General features: G+C 45.1%; 1 protein-coding gene across 1 annotated transcript; it reads left to right on the top strand.

The window, feature by feature from the left end:
• Positions 1-19,877: 19,877 nt before the first annotated feature.
• RTP4 (receptor transporter protein 4) lies at positions 19,878-24,278 on the top strand. The gene is made up of 2 exons (XM_027538446.1): positions 19,878-20,157; positions 22,739-24,278. Exons 1-2 carry the CDS (start codon positions 19,976-19,978, stop codon positions 24,252-24,254), a joined length of 1,698 nt encoding a protein of 565 aa, XP_027394247.1. The 5' UTR covers positions 19,878-19,975; the 3' UTR covers positions 24,255-24,278.
• The last annotated feature ends 855 nt before the right edge of the window (positions 24,279-25,133 follow it).

Genomic DNA, 25,133 nt, shown 5'->3' with positions numbered 1-25,133 from the left:
GTACTCTGTTATATCCCCTAATGCAGATACAGAGAATTGATCTGTCTACAGAATGCCAGATCTGGAACTGAACTTGGAGACCACCTAGTCCAATGTTCTACTACGAAGAAGGGGAAGCTGAGGCAGGGAGTTGAGGCAATATGTCCAGATTATGGCAATCAGCTAGTGGCACAGCCTGGATTCAAATCCAGATCCTCTAACTCCTAACTTGATCCAGGTCAGGAAGCAACAGTTAGAACTGGACATGGAACAACAGACTGGTTCCAAATAGAGAAAGGAGTACGTCAAGGCTGTATATTGTCACCCTGCTTATTTAGCTTATATACAGAGTGCATCATGAGAAACGCTGGGTGGGATGAAGCACAAGCTGGAATCAAGGTTACCAGGAGAAATATCAATATTTCAACTGAACTGAACTGATGTTTATCAAATTCCCTGCAATAATATCTCATTTTCTTCTCTCTAAATATCTATGCCAGAATAATTTTTCACCTCAGTTCAGTACTTTGAATATTCATTTCCCAAACCTCAGGAGCTTAACAAGAAGAAAAAAATAGATAAAAAAAGTCAATTCATTATTGGGTGACATGGATTATAACAAATACAAGGTGTGAGAAAACACACAAGAAAGTAAAACCTCAGAGTGTTTACAGCCTTATGACAATCATCAGGCCGTGACCAAAATTGGACATGACAGCGCATTATAAATCGTGGGACTATACGGGAAGGTCAGGGAGAGAAAATAGTGCAACAGAGCTGATGCCTCCAGCAGCATTCATCACCTAGAATCTCCCAGCCTCTCCATCTCTGCCGCGGGTCATGTACAGGGCGGGTTTTGTTTTGAAGTAGCTGCCCTCACTGATCTCTCTCTTCAGACCTGACACCTGCAACTGATACCTTGTAATTAAAAGTGATCACAGGGCCAGACAGACTCCTCCTCATTGATTCAGGGTTATAATGTATGTGGATTTTAAAAAATGAAATGGAAAAAAAAAAACTCTGAAGAGTTGGCAAGGAGAGCTATAGCTTTGACCTCTTTTTCCGCAACAGCAATGGAAAACCTGATCTTCAATCTTGTAGCTGAGAATGAAGAGTACCCCAAGGACAGATACACAAAACAGCCTGTCACAATGAACTCCAGTGAAATCAATAACTTCAGTGGAAGACCCTAGGTTATATTGTAAAATTACTCCAGCATGAATCTCATGAACTATCCTGTAGGGTGGCAATGCTGAATCTTTGCAAAATACCCACACTGAGGTCATGATCAGGAGTCCTTTCATGAACTCACAAAACCACCCCTGGGTGAGTCTGTGGCTTTGAGTCTGCTTGTTTCCTGCTCCTGGCCTGGGGTCCTGGCTGCTCTTTGCACATGTTGAAAATTCTCACTGACGTCAGGAGAGGCCCTGGGGCGCTCACTGAGGCCCGGGCTATACTTTCATGGCAGACCGAAGCTGCAGAGGTGGAAAGCCAGTTCGGCTTATTAGCGCGAACAGTAGCAGACTGCGTGGCGCCTCCTGCTTCTTGTTGCCGTGGTCCTGGATGGTCTGCCTTCATGTTTGTGGCTACTCTCCCTGGATTCCAGTGTGTGCTGCCGTTAATTAAATTCGTACGTTAGGACTGTGGCTGTCTCTTGGCCTCCATCCATCAGAGAGCAAGCAGCTTTCTGGTGCCGGGTCAGCTCGGCCATAATAACTAATGAAGGCTGACCTTGCTTTCCAGACCAGCACAGTGGGGAAAAAGTACACAAATGGGATTTAAAGTACCTAGATTTACTTCCTATTTCTGCCACTTGTGTGTTAGGTCTTGGCTCAGCAGTAAAGAATCCACCTGCAATATGGGAGATGCGGGTTCGGTGGGGAAGATCCCCTGGAGGAGAAAATGGCAACACACTAGAGCATTCTTGCCTGGGAAATTCCATGGACAGAGGAGCCTGACAGGCTATAGTTCATGGGGGTCACAAAGGAGTCAGACACGAGTTAGCGACTAAACAACAGCAGCATGTTAGATCTTAGGATTTGCTCAAGCTTCCTGAGTCTCAGACTTCTAATTTATAGTGATTTTTATGCAGAAGTGTATTTTGGTATCATTCTTGGAAATTTTAAAAAATACATGACTTCCCCAGACATGCAGAATCAGAATTTCCAGAGGTCGGCTTGGACTTTCAGATTTTACAAAGTTCCATTATACACATCTGTTCTGAAACATTTCTTATTAAGAGTCATATGCCATTGGGCTATTGCAAGAATAACAACAATATGTTGATAAACATATCTAAGATAAAGTGCTCTAAAATTTAGTTGTTCATTTTATCTTCTGCTTTTCTTCTCCACAACATACAGATATTTTCTAGGTTCTTGGTCTTATATATCTCTCTCCGTTACATATAAAGGTCCTTATCTCTTTTTTACCCTTTATATATCCAGTTCAAAGCTTCTATTCCATCCAAGAGCTAGAGGCTTGAAAGAGTTTCTTGTTTTTTAAAATACTATCTGATATTCTGTAGTTATGGTTCACATCTAAAACATATTAGTACTGAAGAAGGAATTCATAGGGCCTGGACTCCATCTTAGGCCTGTTCATGCTGATTGTGCTTGGCCACCTTTCCAATGACTCTGAATTCTGTGTTTAGTGCCTATGAAAACAACAACAGAAGGATAAGACCCCCTCCAGACAGGGGAACCTTGAAGATCATATCTAGGTTACTCATCGCCTAAGAGAAAACATACACTAATCACCCCTTCCTCCAGACAGGCCATACATTTTTCTGTATCTATTGGAGTGTAACCTCAGGTTTATTGATTGTTGGCTAATTGTTTGACTATTTGAGCACATGAGCACACAGCATGTGAATGATGGGGTTATTGGGATTGTATTTTCCTTGGTTTATGTGAATCTCAAGGAATTTGGAGTGGTGGGTTCAGTACACACGGGGTATAAAAGATTTTCACAAATGCTGGTCAGGGTCCTTGGCTAAGAGGAGACTCTGCCTTGGGCCCACCGGTGTAATAAACTGCATTCCACTATCTGCATTGTCCTTCTGAGTTAGTTTGTTTCCTGAAATGCGTGGCTACAACATTTGGTGCATTGGCTGGGAACCTCCTCACTTTGAGGAGACAGGTCTCATTTGAGGCCACCCCGCAGCTTTGTGGCTTGAATCTCCTAGAGGGGGGAAGGCGCCTCTCCCCTCTGGAAGAATTCAGCCTTTCAACGCCTGGTTTATTCGCTTTGGCAGGTAGTGAACGGCAGCAAGGGGACTGAGCGCTCAGGTGAGGAGGAACCCACCTGGCAGGGTGGAAGAGGGGCCCTGACCACTCCCCTGGGAGGGACTAGAAGGGGCATGGACCCACAGGGTCCTGGAATAGGCAGGCAGCAGTAATTGCTTGGTACACAGGTCGACAAGCGTGTTATGGTTTAGGAAGGAAATGTGTGAAGGTCATTTAGGAGGTGTGTCCACGCCGTCTCAGGGAAAATTATTACCAGCGATCGCCAGGGGATTTTTAGGATAAGAAACTGGTCCTTGTATGTTCGTATTCTGCCCTCCCCCAGGAGGTGTCCTGCCTGCTGTGAAATTCTTGACCCCCTCGGAATTGTTAGGCTAGAAGGAAGGGGATACATAAGTGAGTGTGAATTGGCTTTCCCAGAGATGGCCTGGGACATGGGATATTTAACCCATCTGTGTTTTCATCCACACCTGATCAAGCCCACCAAGGCAGAACGGACTTTAAGGGAGAAACAGTCTTGGACCACGTGGTATTCTGGTTCGGCTGTGCTGACCGGCAGGTGAAGGCACGCAGATCCCCCTTCTCCCTCTGGGATCTGGCAGGTAAGGCTCTTCTCACCCCAGTTAGGAAGGAGGCAGAATGGCAATTTAAGTGTCATTGAGTGGAAATATCAGAAGTATATAGGGTACTGAGAACTTCATAGACAGAACGAAAAGGAAAAGAAGAAGAAGATCCGAGAAGGTAAGCAAGATGGGAGGAAGTTCATCTAAGGCAACTGTATTGGAGTGCATGATTAAAATTTTAAGAAGGGATTAGGAGGAGACTATGGGGTGAAGATGAAGCCTAACCGCCTCCACATACTGTGTGAGGTCGAATGGCCCCCTGTGGGAGTAGGATGGCCACCAGAGAACACCATGAACTTAATAATAGTGGAAGCAGTCTATACAGTAGTCACAGGAGAGCCAGGACACCCGGATCAATATCCATATATTGACTCATGGCTAGGGTTAGCTTAAGACCCTCCTGCTTGGACAAGGTTCTGTATCCAGAAGGGAAAGTTAATGGCACAAAAATTCACTGATGATAAAAAAGAAAATTCTACAGGATTTGGATGGGGACGACCTGACCCTTCCCCCATACTGGATAATGACACTCCTGCCTCAGTGCTCCACCAGGACCGGAGGCCAGCTTAATGCCCGAATCAGGGCCAGGTGAAGTCCTGCAGCAGCCGCTGCTCCTCCGCCAGCTCTCCCGCGGGATCGTAGAGCCACCACCTCAGCAGGTCTGATCCTGATGACAGAAGCCTCTGGCCAACACTTCCAGGATCCGTCTCCAGCCGAACTGCCCAAGCTATACCTGTCTCTCCCAGTGAGTACTGACAAGAAGGGGAGGGAGATGTTGGAATTAAGCAGAGATTGCGCTTGGCCAGAGAGCCAGAGGGAACGAAAGAGAACAGACAAGAGATTTGCAATGCTAGCTGCTGGTCTGGGCAAGTCTATCCCAAGCCCTCCAGAAAACCTTATCTGCCCCAGGGACAGGACAGTCCTTCAACTGGTCCCAGTGGAGGCCCTGGGTCCCGTTACAGCCAAACCAGTGTGCCTGGTGCCAAGCTTTTGGCCACTGGAAGAATGAATGCCCTCAGGCAAGGAAGGAAGAGGAAGCTCCCGCAGTTGTGGGGCTTGCTGACTTGGAAAGTAAATAGGGTTGCTGGGGCTCAGAGATATCAGGTCCCCGAGAGCCCATGGTAACCTTAAAAGTGGGGGACCAAAACAGTGACTTCATGGTGGATACAGGAGCAGAACTGTCGGTAGTAACAAAACCTGTGGCACTGCTGTCCAAAAAGACTACCGCTGTAACTGGGGTATCGGGAGAAGACATGATTAAATCGTTTTGCCAGCCCAGAAAATGTCAGATGTGGGGGAGCACCAAGTGATTCATGAATTCCTCTACATTCCTGAGTGCCCAGTACCCCTGTTGGGAAGAGACTTGCTCTCCAAACTAGGAGCACAAGTGACTTTCTCCCCTGAGGAGAGGCCTACCTTCCAGATGGACACTATGAGTTATTTGCTCTCTTTCTCAAGGCCCCCCCACCCCACTCTCCACCCCCTCCCACCCCCCGACCCGCCCAAGATGAGTGGAGGTTGCATGAGCAACCGGGTCAGAACCGGGTGGGCCGGAAAGAGCATGAGAGCTAATTCAACTATTCCCTGAGGTCTGGGTGGAAGACAAACCCCCTCCCCCCAGATTTGCTAAACATCAAGCCCCAGTGATAATAGAACTCAAACCAGGCACCATCCCAGTTAGAAAGCTCCAGTACCTACTACTGATAGAGGCCTGGGCCAGCATACTGCCCCACATCAATAGATTGAAACAAGCGGGCATTCTAGTAGAGTGCCAGTCGGCTTGGAATACGCTGATCCTATCAGTCAAAAAGGAAAGAGGACAGGACTATAGGCCTGTACAGGATCTCAGGCTAGTCAACCAGGCTACTGTGACTTTACACCCCACTGTTCCAAACCCCTATACCTTACTTAGCTTCCTCCCGCCAAGGACTAAAGCTTATACTCGCCTAGATCTCAAGGATGCCTTCTTCTGCATATGCCTCGCCCCAGCGTCACAGCCCATCTTTGCCTTTGAATGGGAAGATCAGGTTGGGGGCACCAAGCAACAGCTCATCTGGACTCCCCCACAAGGGTTTAAGAACTCCCCAGCCACCTTTGGGGAAGCCTTGGCTTCTGACCTGAACTCATTCCATCCAGAAGAGTATGGATGTTGGCTTCTACAATATGGGGATGACCTGCTGCTGGCCACCAAGACCAAGGAAAAATGCTGGAAAGGGACAAAAGTACTGCTCCAGCTGCTGATGGAAGCAGGTTACCGGGTGTTGAAGAAGAAGGCCCAGATCTGCAAGGAGGAGGTAAGGTATCTGGGGTTTGTTTTAAAGAAGGACACAAGGGTCCAGACCCTAGCTGTGTCCTATATACTGATGGCACTAGCCTGATAAAACAAGGACAATGGCTGTCAGGTTAGCGAAAGCAGAAGGGGGCCATCAAGACTGAAAAGGGATGGTGGGAATTGCCAAGTGGAAAATTATTGGTACCAGAGGAGCTGGCAAACCAATCTGGTAAGCCAAACATACCAAGCGACCCACCTAGGCCATGCTGCCTGCTCACAGGTTAATGCTGCCTCTCGGGTATCAGACAAAAACCTCTGGGTATTTAGCTGAAAGGCATGCTGCCCTTTGAACACCTGGGAGTGGACTTCACTGAAATGAAACCTCACCGACACTACTGTTACCTGCTGGTCACGGTATGTACGTTTTCGGGATGGGTAAAAGCTTTTCCTACCTGGACTGAAAGAGCATCAGAAGTAGCCCAGTGCCTGCTTAGGGAAATAGTTCCCAGATTTGGACTTTCTACCAGCATTGGTTCAGACAATGACCCAGCTTTTGTAGCTGATTTAGTACAACAAGTAAGCAAAACTTTAAACATCAAATGGAAACTGCACACTGCATATAGGCCCAGAGTTCTGAGATGGTGGAATGAACCAACCGGACATTAAAGAGACTCTCCAAGTGGATCATAGAGACCGACTGCTCCTGGGTGGACTTGCTTCTGACGGCTCTGCTCAGACTCAGGATGACCCCACAGTCCCAAGGCTATTCTCCATATGAAATTGTGTATGGGAGGCCCCCTCTCATAATAAAACAGGTGTCAACAAATTTGCCTCAGATAACGTGGAATAGGATTTCACAGCACATGGAACTGAGTAAGGTAATAAATCAGGTAACTAAGTTTGTACAAGAAAGGGTGCCACTCCCCCTTGGGGAACAGATTCATGAGTTTACGCTTGGTGACCAAGTATGGGTCAAAGATTGGAAACATGATTTGATAGCCCCTTGGTGAAAGGGCCCTTATGTTATTCTAACTACCCCTACTGCAGTTAAAGTTGCAGGTATTGTCCCTTGGATCCATCATACGAGGGTGAAGAGAACCTACCACGAAGACCCAAAAAGCACTCAGTGGACTGTACAGAGGGACCCCGATGACCCTCGAGAGACTAAGACCATCCTTAAGAAGAAAAAGAAGATGCTGGATGAGCCCCTTCAGGATGAAGCTGCACAATCAACTCCTGCTGCTTGGCCTCATCAATGTGATTTTGAATTTAACTTCCGTTTCAACTCAGGACAATGTTTTCATCTCATGGGCACATTCCTAAGCAGACTTCCACAACACTTCCAACTGCTGGGTATGTAGGGCTATGCCTCTGTCAGTGATGGATGGACTTCCTTGGTGGGTGTCACCACTCTGCCAAGGAGATTTTAAACCACTCTGCTCTTTTCTGGGATGACAAAAAGAGACTTTCCTCTCTCTTGCCAATCATAACCTCTCCTTGCTCTCTTTGTGTAAGACCTACAGTCAATAGACTCAGGTCATGGGGTTACATTTGATATAAATGCCAGTGTAACAACAGTCTAACCTACTTGTTGTAAATCTACCCTGGTAGCCCCGGTAAATCTACCTTATTTACATGCTAGGTGGACAAGATCCGTGTTTCAATGATATGAGTATATTGCTGCCTTATTCGTATCCTCTATAGGGACAACAGATATCATGATTAAAGTATAGACCTTGACTAATTTCACAAAACAGGCCCTCCTAGATAGAACAAAAGCCATCCAAGCCTTAAATGAAGAGCAAATCCAAATAGAAAAGCGGTAATTCATAATACAAAGGCAATGGCACCCCACTCCAGTGTTCTTGCCTGGAAAATCCCATGGACGGAGGAGCCTGGTAGGCTGCAGTCCATGGGGTCACTAGGAGTCGGACACAACTGAGCGACTTCACTTTCACTTTTCACTTTCATGCATTGGAGAAGAAAATGGCAACCCACTCCAGTGTTCTTGCCTGGAGAATCCCAGGGACCGGGGAGCCTGGTGGGCTGCTGTCTCTGGGGTTGCACAGAATCAGACACGACTGAAGTGACTTAGCAGCAGCAGCAGCAATTCATAATAGAATGCCTTTGGATATACTCACAGCTGCTCGAGGAGGGACCTGTGCTATAATTAAGGTTGAATGTTGTGTATACATTTCTGACTTATCTGGCAATGTATCGACTGCTTTAGATGATATGAAAAACCAGGTAAAAGCAATGTCAAATGAAAGCATTCCTTTCTGGAGTTCGGTCCTATCTTGGGTGAAGGGCAATTAGTGGAAAACTATATTTACCACTGTTACAGTTGCCTTGATAGTTCTGCTTTGTGGACCCTGAATTTTACAATGTATTATGAACTTTGTAACCTGAAGGTTGATGTCATTCTCCCAAACTGGCGATCGAGAGCAAGGGTGCAATATATCCCTATGAATGATGCTCATAATATGAGTTAAGAGCATCAAGAGGGGGGAATGAAGAAGGAATTCATAGGGCCTGGACTCCATCTTAGGCCTGTTCATGCTGATTGTGCTCGGCCACCTTTCCAATGACTCTGAACTCTGTGTTTAGTGCCTATGAAAACAACAGAAGGATAAGATCCCCTCCAGACAGGGGAACCTTGAAGATCATATCTAGGTTACTCATCGCCTAAGAGAAAACATACACTAATCACCCCTTCCTCCAGACAGGCCATACATTTTTCTGTATCTATCGGAGTGTAACCTCGAGTTTATTGATTATTGGCTAATTGTTTGACTGTTTGAGCACATGAGCACATAGCACGTGAATGATGGGTTTTTGTGATTGTATTTTCCTTGGTTTATGTAAGTCTCAAGGAATTTGGAGTGGTGGGTTCAGACACGTACACACGGGGTATAAAAGATTTTCACAAATGCTGGTCAGGGTCCTTGGCTAAGAGGAGACTCTGCCTTGGGCCCGCCGGTGTAATAAACTGCATTCCACTATCTGCATTGTCCTTCTGAGTGAGTTTGTTTCCTGTAACGCGTGGCTACAACAGTATCTATACCATTAAACCTAATGAGATGGGTATTATTATTTCCATTTGGTAGATGAAACATTAAAGTTCAACGATCTTAAGTAACTCATTAAGTATTAGAGGTGGAATCTATACCCTTGTTTTCTAATTTTAAGTCCAATGCCTTTCTCCCTGAGTTGGTCTAGAAATAGTATCTGAATTTTTACTTGTAATTCAAATGTTAACCATTACAAGGCAAGAAACTAAAGAATAGGCCTGAAAGGCCCTTTAAAATCTCTTCTGTGGCTTGGTGGTTTAATGATTCTAGTTGTATGTTTAGAAATCTTGATAGCTGAATTCGTTATTCCTCCCCCAGGTATTATGAGATGAGTAGAGAATTAGTTTGACCTGTGTGGGACCTGGCTCCTCTCCTGGAAAGCAGCATAGAGGTAGCCTCACCCTAAGTGTATGCCAGACTCAGCATCCTCAGCGCTGAAGGTTTGGTGGGCTTTGTACTCATTACTGAGCAGAAAAGGAGAGGAATCATATCCCCCACAGTGAAGGATGGAAGGACTGGCATTTGGATAGTTCTTGATCTCCCCAGGTCAGCTAGGCTTTTGTAAAATCCAAATATGTCATGCTCCAGTGAAACAGTTTTCCTTAAAGGCAGACTTAAAGAACAGAGAGTTCTAGGCGTTTTGAAAAATGCCTTTTTTTTTTTTCCTCCTTCCCTGGCTGAAGCACAGGAAGACTGTTCCATCTTCCTAGTGAGTTTTTCCTGGAGGGAAAACTCACAAAAGGCTGGGAACACTCCCACACATTAAGCCTGGGCCCCCTGGATTTTTTAAATTCCCATTCTTGGCTACTAAGGCTCCAGTTCCTGCTGCTACTATTTCCTGTGGTGGTTTCTGCTTCTGAGCATTTGACAGCAAAAAGCTGTGATCCTCTGTATCCCCCAACTTGTTCCTCCAGTTTTCAGGGTAGCGGTTTGCTCTCATGAATCTAAGAAGAGTTGTTGATGTTGTTTGTTCAGCTTTTTTCTTGTCCTAGGGATGGGAGTGGTGACTTCTAAGCTCCTTCCATGTCAGACTGGAAACTGCCTTTTCACACGTGGGCAGGAAGTGAAGGGAAATTAAGTTGCTCTTTGTCTCCGTTGGGGTTCTTCTGGAAGCACAGCCTGAGGTGAGAACTTGGTGCTGGTGGTTAATGCCTGGGGCAGGAGTGAGGAGCTGTGTAAAGTGAGTCAGTTATGAAAGAAAAGCCCACAAGTGGGTGCAGCTCCCGCTGGCTTCCTGGTTTGGCCTGTGGTGGCCACGAAGTGGAACCTAGAGACCTGGCTCTATCACAGCTTCACCACAGCTTTGGAACAGGGCCCAGATAGTTCTGATTCTGGTTCTACAACCACCTGTGCTGAAGAAGAGATGGGGGTTGTCAAGAAGGGGAGTCCAGGGCTCTGTTTGTAGGTTAAGCGCCCTGGAGTTGGTCACCCTCCTGTCCAGGGTCAGCTCTCTTCAAGCTCATAGGTCTTTCTCCCCTAAAATACCCAAATGCTTTTTTATCAAGGCAAGCCCCAGCTTCCTAGATGGACTGTGCAAGGCCTGACACCAAACAATTTTTCACAGAAAATGTGAAACAAACTGCCTCTGAAAATTTGTTTTTGTTTCAGTTCTTTTGATTTTATAAATCACTTCTGGTTCTATCTAAAAACTTTTCTCTATTATCTTTTGATAATAGTGTGTGTGATTTTTGCTGTCTGGAATGGTGTTCTCAGGAGGCTTAGCCCTGGGCCTGAGCAGCAGCAGGCTCTGGGCTTCCTGCTCCTTTCACAACTCATATTTCACCTTTTACAAAAGAGTTGACAATCCAGACAGGGGCTGGACATGAATCCTGAGGTAGCTCTGGCCTCATCCAGGGAGGTCCACAGTACAGAGCGGGTTTGAGAGTAGATAAGAAGATGTGATAGGACTATGTATCTCTGCCCAGACTGGGTTCCTAAGTGACTACTGTGCTCTCAGAGTCCTTATATACACACTTTTTGTAGATTTTTTCACCCTGTACCACTACAGATAGATAGATAGACCAAAGACTTTATGGTAACTTACAAAGAAACATGCAACATAGCGACAGTAGAAAACTAGAAGAGACTTCTATTTGTTTACTAAGTATCAATAACTATTTTAAAAAATTTATTGGAGTATAGTTGCTTTACAATGTTGTATTAATTTCTGCTGTACAGTAAAGTGAACTAGCTACACATATACATCTATCCCCTCTTTTTGGATTCTCTTCTGATTTAGGTCCCCATAGAGCGCTGAGCAGAGCTCCCTGTGCTGTGCAGTAACTTCTCATCAGTTGTCAATGTTATACATTGTAGTGTATATGTGTCAGTTTCCTAATGGGTGTCAATACTATTTTTTAAACCTCATTCAATCTTCACAACAGCCTTGTTAGGTAGGTAGTGTTACTGTCCCTACTTTTTTGATGAAGAAACTGAGTCACAGAGAAGTTAAAGGGACTGGGCTTCCCAGGGTAAAGAACACACCTGCCAATGCAGGAGATGCAGGAGACATGGGTCAATCCCCGAGTGGGGAATATCCCCTGGGAAACGGCACGGCAATCCACTCTGGGCTGGCTCCAGATCTATGCTGTTAACTAAAATGATAAACTGAGAGAAGTGAGACAGGGCAAAGTAAAGCTAGATGCTCTTTTACATACCTGTCTTTCCTGCTGGGCTATGCCCTGCCTGGGGTTAAGAACCAGTAGGTGACAGATATTTGATAAATGTATGATTTGATCTCTTCAAGACAACTGTCTAATTCTGCTTTCTCTTAACTTCGCTGGTTCCCTGTTGCATTTGTCACTATCCATATGTGCAGTGCAGGGGCCATGATGAAGAGTAAAACCATCCCATCCCATTACATTCAAGGTAATGGGGTCACAAAGAGTCAGACATAACTGAAATGACTTAGCACGCATGCACATCCTAACCAGAGCAGCAGTCTTTCCTAGGACATTCCCAGGAGCCCCAGCTCAGAGACAGCCAGCCTCAGAGGAGCGGCAGGAAGATCCCCACTCAGATTCCCCCAGGTGGTTCCATATACCTTCTGCCTGTCCTACCACGAGCCACTCATTTTTTCTTCAGACAAGCCCCTTCTTTCATGAGACTTTGTGCAGCATCAGAGAAGTTTGAGTCCTGACTCTGCCACTTTATGAACAAGTCATCCTAGGGTCCAAGAGATACACATCAGGGACTCCTAGTCCAGAATTCACCTTTCTGTGCTCTGAAACACTGAGGCAGGAGAAACAGACTTAGGTTAGGAATCATTCAGCCTCACTATTCCACAGATTGATCACCTTAAATGTCTTTTCTGTATTTATGTTCCATATACCTATAGTGTTTATGCTAACTAATCAAAGAGACTTTTTTAAGTTATTACAAAATATTGAATATAGTTCCCTATGTGATACAGTAGGTCCTTGTTTATTTTATAGTAGTGTGTATATGTTAATCCCAAACTCCTAATTTATCCCTTCCCTCCCTTTTCCCTTTGGTAACCATAAGTTTGTTATCTATACCTGTGAGTCTGTTTCTGATTTATAAATAAGTTCACTTGTATCTTTTTTTTAGATTCCACAAAAAAGTGAAATTATACAATATTTGTCTTTTTCTTTCAGACTTACTTCACTTAATCTCATAATCTCTAGGTCCATCGATGTTGCTACAAATGGCATTATTTCATTCTTTTATGGCTAGTATTCCATTGTGTGTGTATATATATATATATATATCACATCTCCTTTATCCATTCATCTGTCAATGGATATTTAAGTTGCTTCCATGTAAAAAAGTGCTGCTATAAACATTGGGGTGTGTATATATTTTTGAACTAGAGTTTTCTCTGAAAAGAGATATTTAAAATGTAAAATTATCTCTACATTAAGGACTACATTTCTTGTTTCTTGCTTCTCTCCTTTAACCAAGCCAATCCTTCCATCTCCATCTATTCCCAAGCTAGAGTAATTATTGAAATAAAGTATCTACCTCTGTTTCATTGACTACACTAAAGCCTTTGGCTGTGTGGATCATAAGAAACTGTGGAAAGCTCTTAAAGAGATGGGAATACCAGACCATCTTACCTGCTTCCTGAGAAATCTGTATGCAAGTCAAGAAGCAACAGTTTGAACCCTGTATGGAACAATTGATTGGTTCAGGGTTGAGAAAGGAGTATGACAGTGTAGTCTGTTGTCACCCTGCTTATTTAACTAATATGCTGAGCACATCATGAGAAATTCTGGGCTGGATGGGTTGCAAGCTGGAATCAAGATAGGCGGGAGAAACATCAACAAGCTCAGATATGTGGATGATCCAACTCTAATGGCAGAAAGCTAAGAGGAAATAAAGAACCTTTTGATGAGGGTGAAGGAAGAGAGTGAAAAAACCGACTTAAAACTAAATTCTAAAAAAAAATAAGATCAAGGCACCTGGTCCCATTAATTCATGGCAAATAGAAGGGGAAAATGTGGAAGCAGTGACAATTTTCCTCTTCTAGGGCTCTAAAATCATTATAGATGGTGACTGCAGCCATGAAATCAGAAGATGATTGCTTCTTCTGGCAGGAAAGTGGCAGGAAAGTGATGACAAACCTAGACAGTGTGTTGAAAAGCAGAGACATCACTCTGCCGACAAAGGTCCATGTAGTCAAGGCTACGATCTTCCCAGTGGTCATATACAGTTGTGAAAGCTGAACCATAAAGAAGGCAGAACACCAAAGAATTGATGCCTTTAAACTATTGTGCTGGAGAAGACTCCTGAGAGTCCCTTGGACAGCAAGGAGATAAAACCAGTTGATTAAAGGAATCAAACCAGTTGATTAAAGGAAATCAACCCTGAATATTCATTGGAAGGACTGATACTGAAGCTGAAGCTCCATTAATTTGGTCACCTGATGCAAACAGCTGACTCATTGAAAAAGTCAGTGAGGTTGGGAAAAATTGAGGGCAGAAAGGAGAAGAAGGCATCAGAGAATCAGATGGCTGGATAGCATTATTGATGCAGTAGACATAAACTTGGGCCAGCTTTGGGAGGTGGTAAGGGATAGGGAGGCCTAGCATACTGCAGCCCATGGGATCATAAAGAGTTGGACACAACTGGATGACTGAACAACAACAACATCAAATAGATTACTGCCATAGATAGGGCCTCCTTCTCTTCTTTCAGCCCCACCCCCTCAATCCCTATCAATAATGTTCTTTTTTGCTCCACTTAAAATGTCCCAAAAAAGAACACATCTCTTTGTGTCAAACTTTGTGATAGACTTTGTGATAGGTCATGTGATATTCTGAAAATGGGTACATGCCTAAGATTATGAAAACTACTTTCAGTTCAGTTCAGTCGCTCAGTCGTGTCCAACTCTTTGCGACCCCATGAATCGCAGCATGCAGGCCTCCCTGTCCATCACCAACTCTCAGAGTTCACTCAGGCTCATGTTCATCGAGTCGGTGATGCCATCCAGCCATCTCATCCTCTGTCGTCCCCTTCTCCTCCTGCCCCCAACCCCTCCCAGCATCTGAGTCTTTTCCAATGAGTCAACTCTTCGCATGAGGTGGCCAAAGTATTGGAGTTTCAGTTTTAGCATCAGTCCTTCCAATGAACACCCATGACTGATCTCCTTTAGGATGGACTGTACTTTAGTCCTAGTTTAATCAAATCTATCTTGGCCTTGGCTTCTGCAACTTGTAAAATGAGGAAGCTAGACTATTGCAGAAATGGCAAAAAAAAAAGTCATCTATATTCAGTTGGCAATGACTGCTTAAATCACTGATGAAAGAGTTTTTAAAGTTATGCCCAGACACAAGAGAGGAGTGTAGTCATTGATTAGCAATGTCTGTCTTGAATAAGAATAGGACAGTGACATCATGAGCCATCCAAGGATTAGATGACCCTGAAGATTCATTTCAGCTCCAAACTGCTGAGTATCTAAATTTTCCTTTTTCAAAACTGACCTGTGCTTTGTGTTCTTTGGGGATCCTCCCTCTTTTCTAACTGTATCTCAGAAACTTTTTAGCCAATCTATGATAAGGCACCAACAGTTGATGAAAACATTCAACTCAACACTATCACCCTGTGTGAGATGGGTAAGTTGTTTCAATATCTTGTCTCTCAATGACATGGGTGGGAAGATGATATCTGAGGTTTCTTCCAACTATCAGTTCAGTTCAGTTCAGTCACTCAGTCGTGTCCGACTCTTTGAGACTTCATGGACTGCAGCATGCTAGGCCTCTCTGTCCATCACAAACTCCTGGAGTTTACTCAAACTCATGTCCACTGAGTCAGTGATGCTATCCAACCATCTCATCCTCTGTCATCTCCTTCTCCTCCCGCCCTCAATCTTTCCCAGCATCAGGGTCTTTTCAAATGAATCAGTTCTTTGCATCAGGTGGACAAAGTATCAGAGTTTCAGCTTCAACATCAATCCTTCCAAAGAATATTCAGGACTGATTTCCTTCAGGACGGACTGGTTGGATCTCCTTGCAGTCCAAGGGACTCTCAAGAGTCTTCTCCAACACCACAGTGCAAAAGCATCAATTCTTCAGTGAGCAGCTTTCTTTATAGTCCAACTCTCACATCCATACATGATTATTGGAAAAACCATAGCTTTGACTAGATGGACCTTTGTTGGCAAAGTAATGGCTCTGCTTCTGAATATGCTGTCTAGGTTAGTCATAACTTTTCTTCCACGGAGCAAGTGACTTAATTTCATGACTGCAATCACCATCTGTAGTGACTTTGTAGCCCCCCTCCCCACCCCAAAATAAAATCTGTCACTGTTTTCATTGTTTCTCCATCTATTTGCCATGAAGTGATGGGGCCAGATGCCATCATCTTAGTTTTCTGAATGTTGTGTTTTAAGCTGACTATAAGTTCCATGATTTGATTATCCTGAAGTCACGATGTCTTGGCACAAAGAAACAGTGGTTTACAGTGGATCCATGGGGTTTTAAAAAGTCTGTGATTTCTTTCTCTTTCTTCTTTATTTTCTCTTCATGGTGGTGAGGAAGATAATGGGCTTCCTCCAGTTCTCAAGTCTCAGTTCATACCCCATGGCCTCCCGATGCTCCTCCTGTTCTTGGACCAGGCTGGCCTGGAGCAGTTGCATATATCAAAAGAAACACATCAAGCAGAGGCCAAGGAAATGGTAGGGTGCCGGGAGCCAGCGTGAGGAACTCCTCCCGTGGCAAAGGTCATGAGGAAGGAGGCTCGGCATACGCAAAGGCAGGATCGAGCCTCAGGAGTCCCCCTGGAAATTCTCGAGCACCTACCCCCAAAACCAGAGTCTGCCTACTTTACTGCTTTGTGCTCTCACCTACACCTCTGACTTTACGGGGCGCTGTCCCCCACCACCTCTTTCTGAAAAAGAGTTAACTTACAGCTCCAGTTAATAAAGTTCCTGGGCGTGACAAGAGTGTTTCAACCTACAAACTCCTTTGGAAGTCCTCTAGCCTGCCTGAAGAGGTTCTTCCAGCCACATGTGATTGTTCACAGCCTCCCAACCATGAGAAGCATGAGATGTTCTAAACTGTCTAAATACAGATTCCTTTGAGCAGTTAAGATTGATTAGAAATTGTATTGGTGAAGGGTTTTTCACTTATTGGGCCAATGTTTCCTGCTAAGTTTCCATATCCCTTACCTACTGTGTCCCTGGCAGTGTATTGATTAATATAATTGGTGTATAGGAATGTAAGTAGTAGCTTTAATGTTTGTAACCTTGGACCCTTGAGTTCTTTTTCTTGTCATAGCCCACCACACCTTTGCCCTATAGGAATGCAACTTTATCTAATGCTTTCGGAGGGTGGTGCCTGACTTTAGAATAATCACCTTTAGAGAAAAATAAGTTTTCTGAAGAAAGGGTCATAAAATGTTAACAGGCCTCTTGGCCAGAAGATGATGTAAATCACCTAAACTTTTGCATATGGTAAGTTTGCAGGAAGAAAGCCTGGCTTACTGCTGACTCTACCCCTTCCCCCATTATACTCTATGCACAACTTTTAAGGTATAAAAACTACTTTGGAAAACAAAGTGCGGGCCTCGTTCACCGAAACTTGGTCTCCCCATGTCGTTCTTTCTCTCACCTTCTGGCTGAATTCCCATCTGGAGCATGGAGGCTCGTCAAGCCTACTAATTATGCCTGGGCTTCTAAGATCTGACCGGGGAGGCCTTAGTGTCTCCTCTCCTTTGGGAGAACGGGAGGACGCCTGCGGCCTACATAGGTGACGTAAATTCCTTGCCTTGGAATTTTATTAGCTTTCCACGTAAACCAAGTTACTCAGCCTCTTTTCTCTGCTGAATTTTCCTACTGAGCTATCCTTTTTCTATTACTCTTTATGTCTCTAATTAATATTTAATTAAAGGTATTGTATCCAGTTCGCAGATGCCGTCCCCGCTTCGAATTCCCTGGATCCACTGGGGCTGGACCCCGGCAGCAGGGAGTGCAATGGATCAGTCAAGGCAACATCTGGGGGGAAAGGACCATTTGAGGAGTCAGGAGACAGGGATGCTCTGAAGATACAGGACAAAAAGAGTGGGCTTGGCTCAGAAAGGAGAAGAGGAAGGGTGGGGAAAGGGCCTAGGCATGGTTGGGCAAATGAGCAGAGTTCAGAGCTAGAAAATGGGATGTCTGTGTTCTGGCCCTCTATTGACAATAATTTTCTGCATAACCTTGGGAAGGAGGATTCTTTCCTTTGTGTCTCTGTTTTTGGTTTTTATTTATCTACTTATTCATTTATTTTTGGCTGTGCTGGGTCTTTTTTTGCTGCATGCAGGCTTTCTCTAGTTGTGGTGAGCAGAAGCTTCTCTATAGTCATGTTGCACAGGCTTCTCATGTTGCAGAGCGTCAGCTCTAGGGTGCATGGTCTCCGTAGCTGCAGCCCGTGGGCTCAGTAGTTGTCACTGACAGGCTCTAGAGTGTGGGCTTAGTTGTTCTGTAGCATGTAGAATCTTTCTGGACCAGTGGTTGAACTCAAGTCCCTTGCATTGGAAGGTGGATTCCTAACCACTGACCACTAGGGAAGTCCTATGTCTCTGGTCTCTGTTTTTTTGTGTATAATAATCAGAAGGAAAAGAGGACAAGTTGATTCCTAAGAGATTTCCAATTCTCATACTCCATGGGTTTAACCTGAAGTTCCTACAACTATCTGTGCAGACAAGAGTATCCTATATTGTTTCTGCAGACATAAGCACCCTCAATGTATAAAGTTATGAAAGTGGGAGAGTTTGTATAGAACAGACTATCCTGGGAAGGTAGGATAGGGGAAGAGGTTTCTGCCTCCCAAACAGAGCACGTTAACATCTAGAAAGCCTGAGAAGACTTAGGGTGATCCTGTCTGGGATTTCCAAGGGTTGTAGTGGGATTTCCAAGGACACAAGCATCCTGCTTATCTTATCTCCCTCATTTGAATTGCAACATCAGAGGGACAGAGCTTACTTTCTGGGATCTCAGACTGTTTTGAGTTAGAAGTGACTTTGTTGTTTTTGTTTAGTTGCTGACTCGTGTCTGACTCTTTGCGGCTGCATAGACTGTAGACTGCCAGGCTCCTTTGTCCAAGGGATTTCCCAGGCAAGAATACTGAAGTGGGTTGCCATTTCCTTCTCCAGGGGATCTTCCCAACCCAGAGATCAAACCCATGTCTCCTGCATTAGCAGGCAGATTCTTTACCACAGAGCCACCAGGGAAACCCAGAAGTGACTTTGACTTTACAGGTCATCTATTCCCAATACTTCACCCCAGAAATGGGAACTCTATCATGACATCCAAAGATGGCTCCCACTCCTGCTTGTATATTGCTTTGCATGATAATTTACACAATGAAAAGAGGAGTTAAGAAATCCTTTCATTTGTCCTACAGTCAGGCTTCACGACCCAGGAAATCTCACTAGAGCAAATCACTAGGTCAGGGTCTCAAGATGGTTCTTCCCACTGGTTCCAAGTTGCCAACCTGGAATCCAAAACACCATCCTGAGCTCTCCTTGGGGAAGGAGGTGGCTGGAGACATTGCAGGTTAAGAGTCACACAAGAATGAATTCAAGTCTCACTTATACTGCTTTCTAGCTGGTGGCTTTGAACAAAGTAACCCCCCAAACCCGGCTCTCTGTGCCATTCACCTGAAAGATACCAGGAATAATCCATCCCCCCCTTAAGGGACTATGGTGAGGACTCGTCAGGTACGTGAGAGACACCTTGGACACGTGCTCCCCTACATCGACCCCTACTCTCCAGTGTCTGCACGAGGGTGTGAGCACCTGTGGGGGTAGGAACTGCTTCTTAGTTGATGTTGCTTGTCCCAGTGCTGAGCATATTGCTTTGTGTGTGCGTTTGTGTGTGTGTGTGCTTAGTCACTCAGTTGTGTCTGTTTGTGACACCATGGACTGTAGCACGCCAGGTTCCTTTGGCCATGGGGATTCTCCAGGCAAGAATACTGGATTGCCATGGGATCTTCCTGACCCAGGAATCAAGCTAGGGTCTCCTGCACTGCAGGTGAATTATTTACCAGCTGAGCTACCAGAGAAGCCCAAGCATAGTGCTTTGCCTAGTGTAAAAACAAGGGGGAAAAAAAAACTAACTGATAGGTACCTCCAGAATCCAGACCAGAGTTTTGTACTCAGACATCCCTTAGCAAGACCTGTTCACAAACTAGCTAATCCCTGCTGCCCCCTGTCCTCAGAACAAAAACTGGCTCTGTGTACTCAGACAGCCTGAAACGAAAGTCAGAAAAAAACAGCTGACGTGTGTTCAGAGAAACTGAAACTGTTTTTCCTTCTTGCTGAAAACTGAAAGTTACTGTCAACATGGACGCCAAGCCTCAGAGCAAGAGAATAGCTTTGGATATCAGGGAATGGGAGCAGACATTTCAAGAACTGATCTGTCAGGAGAAGCCCCGGGCCAGATGGACCCTGAAGATGGATGGAAACCTTCAGCCAGACTGTGTGGCCCAGGGGTGGAGGCAATACCAGCAGAAAGGATTTGGCAGGTATGTGAGTCTGTCTAGCTGTGGGCCTTTCTGGGCCAAGAGGCTCAGCTTGGCACTGATGAATTCTTTTAAGAGCTTGTTAAAAAGAATATGTGTCACCAGGCTGTTCATCCTTTTGCAGTTACAGTGTTCTTTAGTATGGAAATGACATGGTTCTAAGCCTCTATTTTGCCTTAATGGTAGGAAATTTCCTCTTTTACTAGGTTTCTTCCCTAAATATTTTTGGAAATCCCCAGGGGATGAAACAAATCTGCCCCCCATCCTCTCACCACCATTTATTCCAGACTGCATCTATATAGAGACTTCTGCTATCTTACTTCCCGCCTCAGTCCAGACTGGCTTCCACAGGCTGCAGCAGCCCTACAAGCCTAGTCCTGGTCAGTACCAGCCTAGGACTGGGGCTTCCCTTTACAGCCCCAAGAATTGACTAAGGCCAGACAATGGCTTTGAATATTACTTTACTGAAGACCTGAAGAGGGATTGGTGCTGCAAGAAATTAAAACCTGTTTCTTAATGTCCCTAAACACTGCCCCTCCCTTATTGATTGTCTCCCTCTTTAACTTCCAGTGAGACTTCAAGTTGCAGGAATCAGCTTCCTTGCCCATGCAGGAGGGTGAGAAATGCTGACTTGGACAGTCAAGTCTAATTTTTTATATGGCATGCAGGGACCTTCATTTCAACTGTTCTTTTTCTTCCTGGCCTGTTCCTATCTCACCTCAGATATCCTCTCTTCCCTTCCTTATGGGTTATTAGCTATGACATACATTTCAAGACTTCTATACCCTTGTCCATGATGTTCAGCAGGCCCTTTCCTTCCTGCCTCCCTATTTATTCCTCAAGGAATAACTCAAGTGCCTGTAATTCCTCAGCAGAGTAAGTGTTCCTTCTTCTCCATTCTCATAAGACAATGAATAGTTCTCTCTCTACATATATAATGTGTGTGTGTGTGTGTGTGTGTGTGTATATATATATATATATATATTGGACTTCCCTGGTGGCTCAGATGGTAAAGTGTCTGTCTACAATGTGAGAGACCTGGGTTCGATCCCTGGGTTGGGAAGATTCCCTGGAGAAGGAAATGGCAACCCACTCCAGTACTCTTGCCTTGAAAATCCCATGGACAGAGGAGCTTGGTGCAGCCTACTATCCATGGGGTCGCAAAGAGTCGGGCACGACTGAGTGACTTCACTTTTCACATACACACACACACACAATATAAAGTATTGACTTGAGTCTATATATATATGTTGGTAACATATTTATAAATAACTTGTTCATATATTACATATTACAGAACACATATATACTTATATATAAATTATTTTTAGCTGCAGAGTCTATTGTTATGTAAAGCCTCCTGGGGCTCTACTGAACCCAGTTTTCAAGCCATTGGCTAGAGCCCATGTGGCACTTATTCTGCTCTGCTTGGAACCCAGTGTACCAGGTAAGAGTCTCTCTTTGCACCAGCCAGAGCTCTTTGAGGGACTCATGATGTCTTTAATCAGTTTGGCACTCTCCCAAATGAACAGGTGCTTCTCTTGTTCAGATGAATTGACCTGATGCTCATTCCAAGATGGAAAAAGCAACCTACCAACATAGTTTTAGAAAAATATTAACCAGTTTTTGAAAAATACTTTGTAGTTTACAAAATGCTTTCACATATTCTCATTTAATCTCATGACAATCTAACTCTTGAATATTTTTCCCTTTATGAATGTAAAAAAATGAGGCTTAGAGAAGTGCTTTTTTAAAAAGTTCCCCTAATATAAACTATGGGCTTCCCAGATGGCTCAGTGGTAAAGAAGCTCCTGCTAAGCAGGAGGTGCAGATTTGACCCTTGGGTTGTGAAGATTCCCCTGGAGAAGGAAATGGCAACCCACTCCAGTATTCTTGCCTGGGAAATCCCATGGACAGAGGAGCCTGGTGGGTTACAGTCCCTGGGCTTGCAAAAGTAAGACACGGCTTAGCAATTAAATAACAACAATGTAAATTACTGACTTGAGTCTCCAACTCAAGTATTGTGGTTCCAGGTCCTAAGTGAGGTATAAAACAAACCCCATTGCTCAATAGAGGCGATGTGGTATAGTAGATAGATAATGGCTTGGGATTGGAAACATGGCTCTACCATTTAACTTTGCGAGTTCCTTAGGCAAGTTGTATATCATTTTTATGATTCAGTTTCCTTATCTGGATATTGGGATCAATAATGCCTACCTAAGAGGGATGCTTTAAAGATGAAATGGGATAATACTGTAAACATTGCTTCAGAATCGGTACTCTATGAGTTCTCTGTGACCTTGTGAAGACCAAATTTCACTGGCAAATGGCAGAAGTGTTTTTCCCTCTGAGACATTCAGAAATGTTTTGCTGGCAAAGAGGCAGACTTGGGACCACATCTGGGTGGGAGTTCAGTGGGCCACAGGAAGAAGCTTCATTAGAAACACAGTCCCTCTCATTCTTGTCAAATTGTCAATATCACACGCACTTTTTCAAGTTGAAAGGGTTCTCAGAGACCAGGCCAGGCCCATTTCCCTCAGGTTAGCAACAGCTGAGGGTACAATGATCTTCTGTCTGTCTGCAGGTTCCAGTGTTCCTCATGCCGTCGAAGCTGGGCTTCCGCCCAAGTGCAGATACTATGTCACATGTACCTGGAGAACCAGAAATCCCCGGGCAAGGTGCTCATGAGGATCTTTGGACAGAGGTGCAAGAAGTGCTCTCGGTCTCAGTTTGAGAAGCCTGATTTCTCCCCAGAAAGCAGCAAGAGGATTCTGAAAAACCTGGTGCAGCGTATTCTGGAGAAATTCTACAGAAATGGTATCAGGAAGGTTTCAGAGCTACCTGTGATCCCGGAAGTACGTTTGGATGGGTCCCATGACAAGGCCAACTGTGAAGCATGTGTTCTGGGCTACTGTGGACCGAACTTAGAAAACGGCATGACAGGGCCAGAAAAATCCTCTCTCTCCTACATGAAGACTGGGAGTTCCTCTCCTCACAACGGTGATGAGGGTGGCCAAAACCAATCTAGGAGCCACTCAGCAGCGGGGAGTGGGTACTCTGGTGCCCATATAGGCTCAGGGCCCAGCCAGGTCACTGCTGGGATCCAAGTGCCTAGGAGAGGCCCTCAGTCTAAACGGGAGATGGCCCAGCTGTTCACAGCAGGGGCAGATCGACAGGCTGCACGGGCAACAGGCCCCCAGCCCATCCAAGTAGCAAGATCACTTCCCCCAGGGTGGACTGATCCACGGCCCGTTCAAGCAGTAGGCCCACTACCTGCAGGGTGTGCATATTCACAGTCTACACTGGGGAGAGGACCACAGGCCCCCCGGATGACATACTCTCAGGCTATAAGGATGTCAGGCCAGCAGTCCACACAGGAGGCACAAGCCACACAAGGGACACAGCTTCAGACCACAAAGATGGCAGAACCACAGCCCACCGGAGGGACAATCCCAAGGGCCATATCAAGGTCAGACAGTCAGGCTAAAGGGAGGGCAGGCCCCCCACCACAGGGGTCAAGCTCACAGCCTATACGGAAGGCAATCCCAAAGGCCACATCAGGGTCAGACACCGAGGCTACAGGGAAGGCAGGCCCCCCACCACAGGGGTCAAGCTCACAGCCTACATGGAAGGCAATCCCAAAGGCCACATCAGGGTCAGACACTGAGGCTACAAGGAAGGCAGGCCCCCCACCACAGGGGTCAAGCTCACAGCCTACACAGAAGGCAATCCCAAAGGCCACATCAGGGTCAGACACTGAGGCTACAGGGAAGGCAGGCCCCCCACCACAGGGGTCAAGCTCACAGCCTACATGGAAGGCAATCCCAAAGGCCACAGTAGGGTCAGACACTGAGGCTACAAGGAGGGCAGGTCCCCTACTGGGGTCAAGTGCACAGCCCACATGGCCACATGTAGGACCTTCGTGTGGAAGTCAAGCTGCCTGGGGCAGGGAGGAGAGGTGCTCACCTAGAGGGTCTGCTTCAGACAGCTTTTTCAGATTACCTCCCCCAAACGATTTCCATAACCAGGAGCAGCTGTTCAGGTGGGGCTATGTCTGTATTTTTGCTCTGTTTACCTTTCTGGTGTCTAAATACTTATGAGTAGAATGATGAAAAAAAAAAAAAGAGCTGTCTTCTCTTGTCTTAATTCCATGGTAGTCAATGAACTGGCTGCCATTTTAATATGACAAAATTTGCTCGGGGACCAATGCAGGGTCAAGTTTAGAGAATAACCAATGGTTCCTGGACCTCCTCTGCAGGTAGTTTAAAACATGATGCAGGGAATGCAAATTGATTCAGCTACTATAAAGAACACTATGGAGATTCCTTTTAGAAAACTAAGAATAAAGCTATCATATGATCCAGTAATCCCACTACTGGGCATATACCCTTAGGAAACCATAACTGAAAAACACTTGTATCCCAATGTTCCTTGCAGCATTATTTACAATAGCTGGGACATGGAAGCAACCTAGATGTCCATTGACAGATGAATGGATAAAGAAATTGTGGTACATATACACAATGGACTATTAGCTACAGAAAGGAATGCATTTGAATCAGTTCTAATGAGGTGGATGAATATAGAGCCTACTATACAGAGTGAAGTAAGTCAGAAAGACGAATACTGTATATTAACACATATATACAATATATATGGAATCTAGAAAGATGGTACTGGTGATCCTATGTGCAGGGCAGGGCAGCAAAAGAGACGCAGACATAAAGGACAGACTTAGGGTCACAGTGGGGGAGGGAGAGTGTGGGATGACTTAGGAGAGCAGTGCTGAAACACATACATTACCATATGCAAAACAGACAGGCAGTGGGAATTTGCTGGATGAGGCCGGGAACCCAAACCAGGTGCTCTGTGACAACCTAGAGGGGTGGGATGTGGAGGGAGGTGGGAGGGAGTTTTAAGAGGGAGGGGACATATGTCTACTTATGGCTGATTCATGTTTATGTATGGCAGAAATTATC

The sequence above is a fragment of the Bos indicus x Bos taurus genome, chromosome 1 (assembly GCF_003369695.1).
Source record: "Bos indicus x Bos taurus breed Angus x Brahman F1 hybrid chromosome 1, Bos_hybrid_MaternalHap_v2.0, whole genome shotgun sequence".
In the NCBI taxonomy this organism is placed as follows: domain Eukaryota; kingdom Metazoa; phylum Chordata; class Mammalia; order Artiodactyla; family Bovidae; genus Bos; species Bos indicus x Bos taurus.
The sequence above is the reverse complement of the archived record's forward strand: the minus strand, read 5'-3'. Positions and strand labels throughout refer to the sequence as shown.

Bases quoted from the DNA above. Each gene is read 5' to 3' on its own strand.
- RTP4 (XM_027538446.1), top strand. From the start codon at position 19,976: ATGGACGCCAAGCCTCAGAGCAAGAGAATAGCTTTGGATATCAGGGAA. The intron at 20,158-22,738 runs GTATGTGAGTCT...GTCTGTCTGCAG, and splicing joins CAGCAGAAAGGATTTGGCAG to GTTCCAGTGTTCCTCATGCC.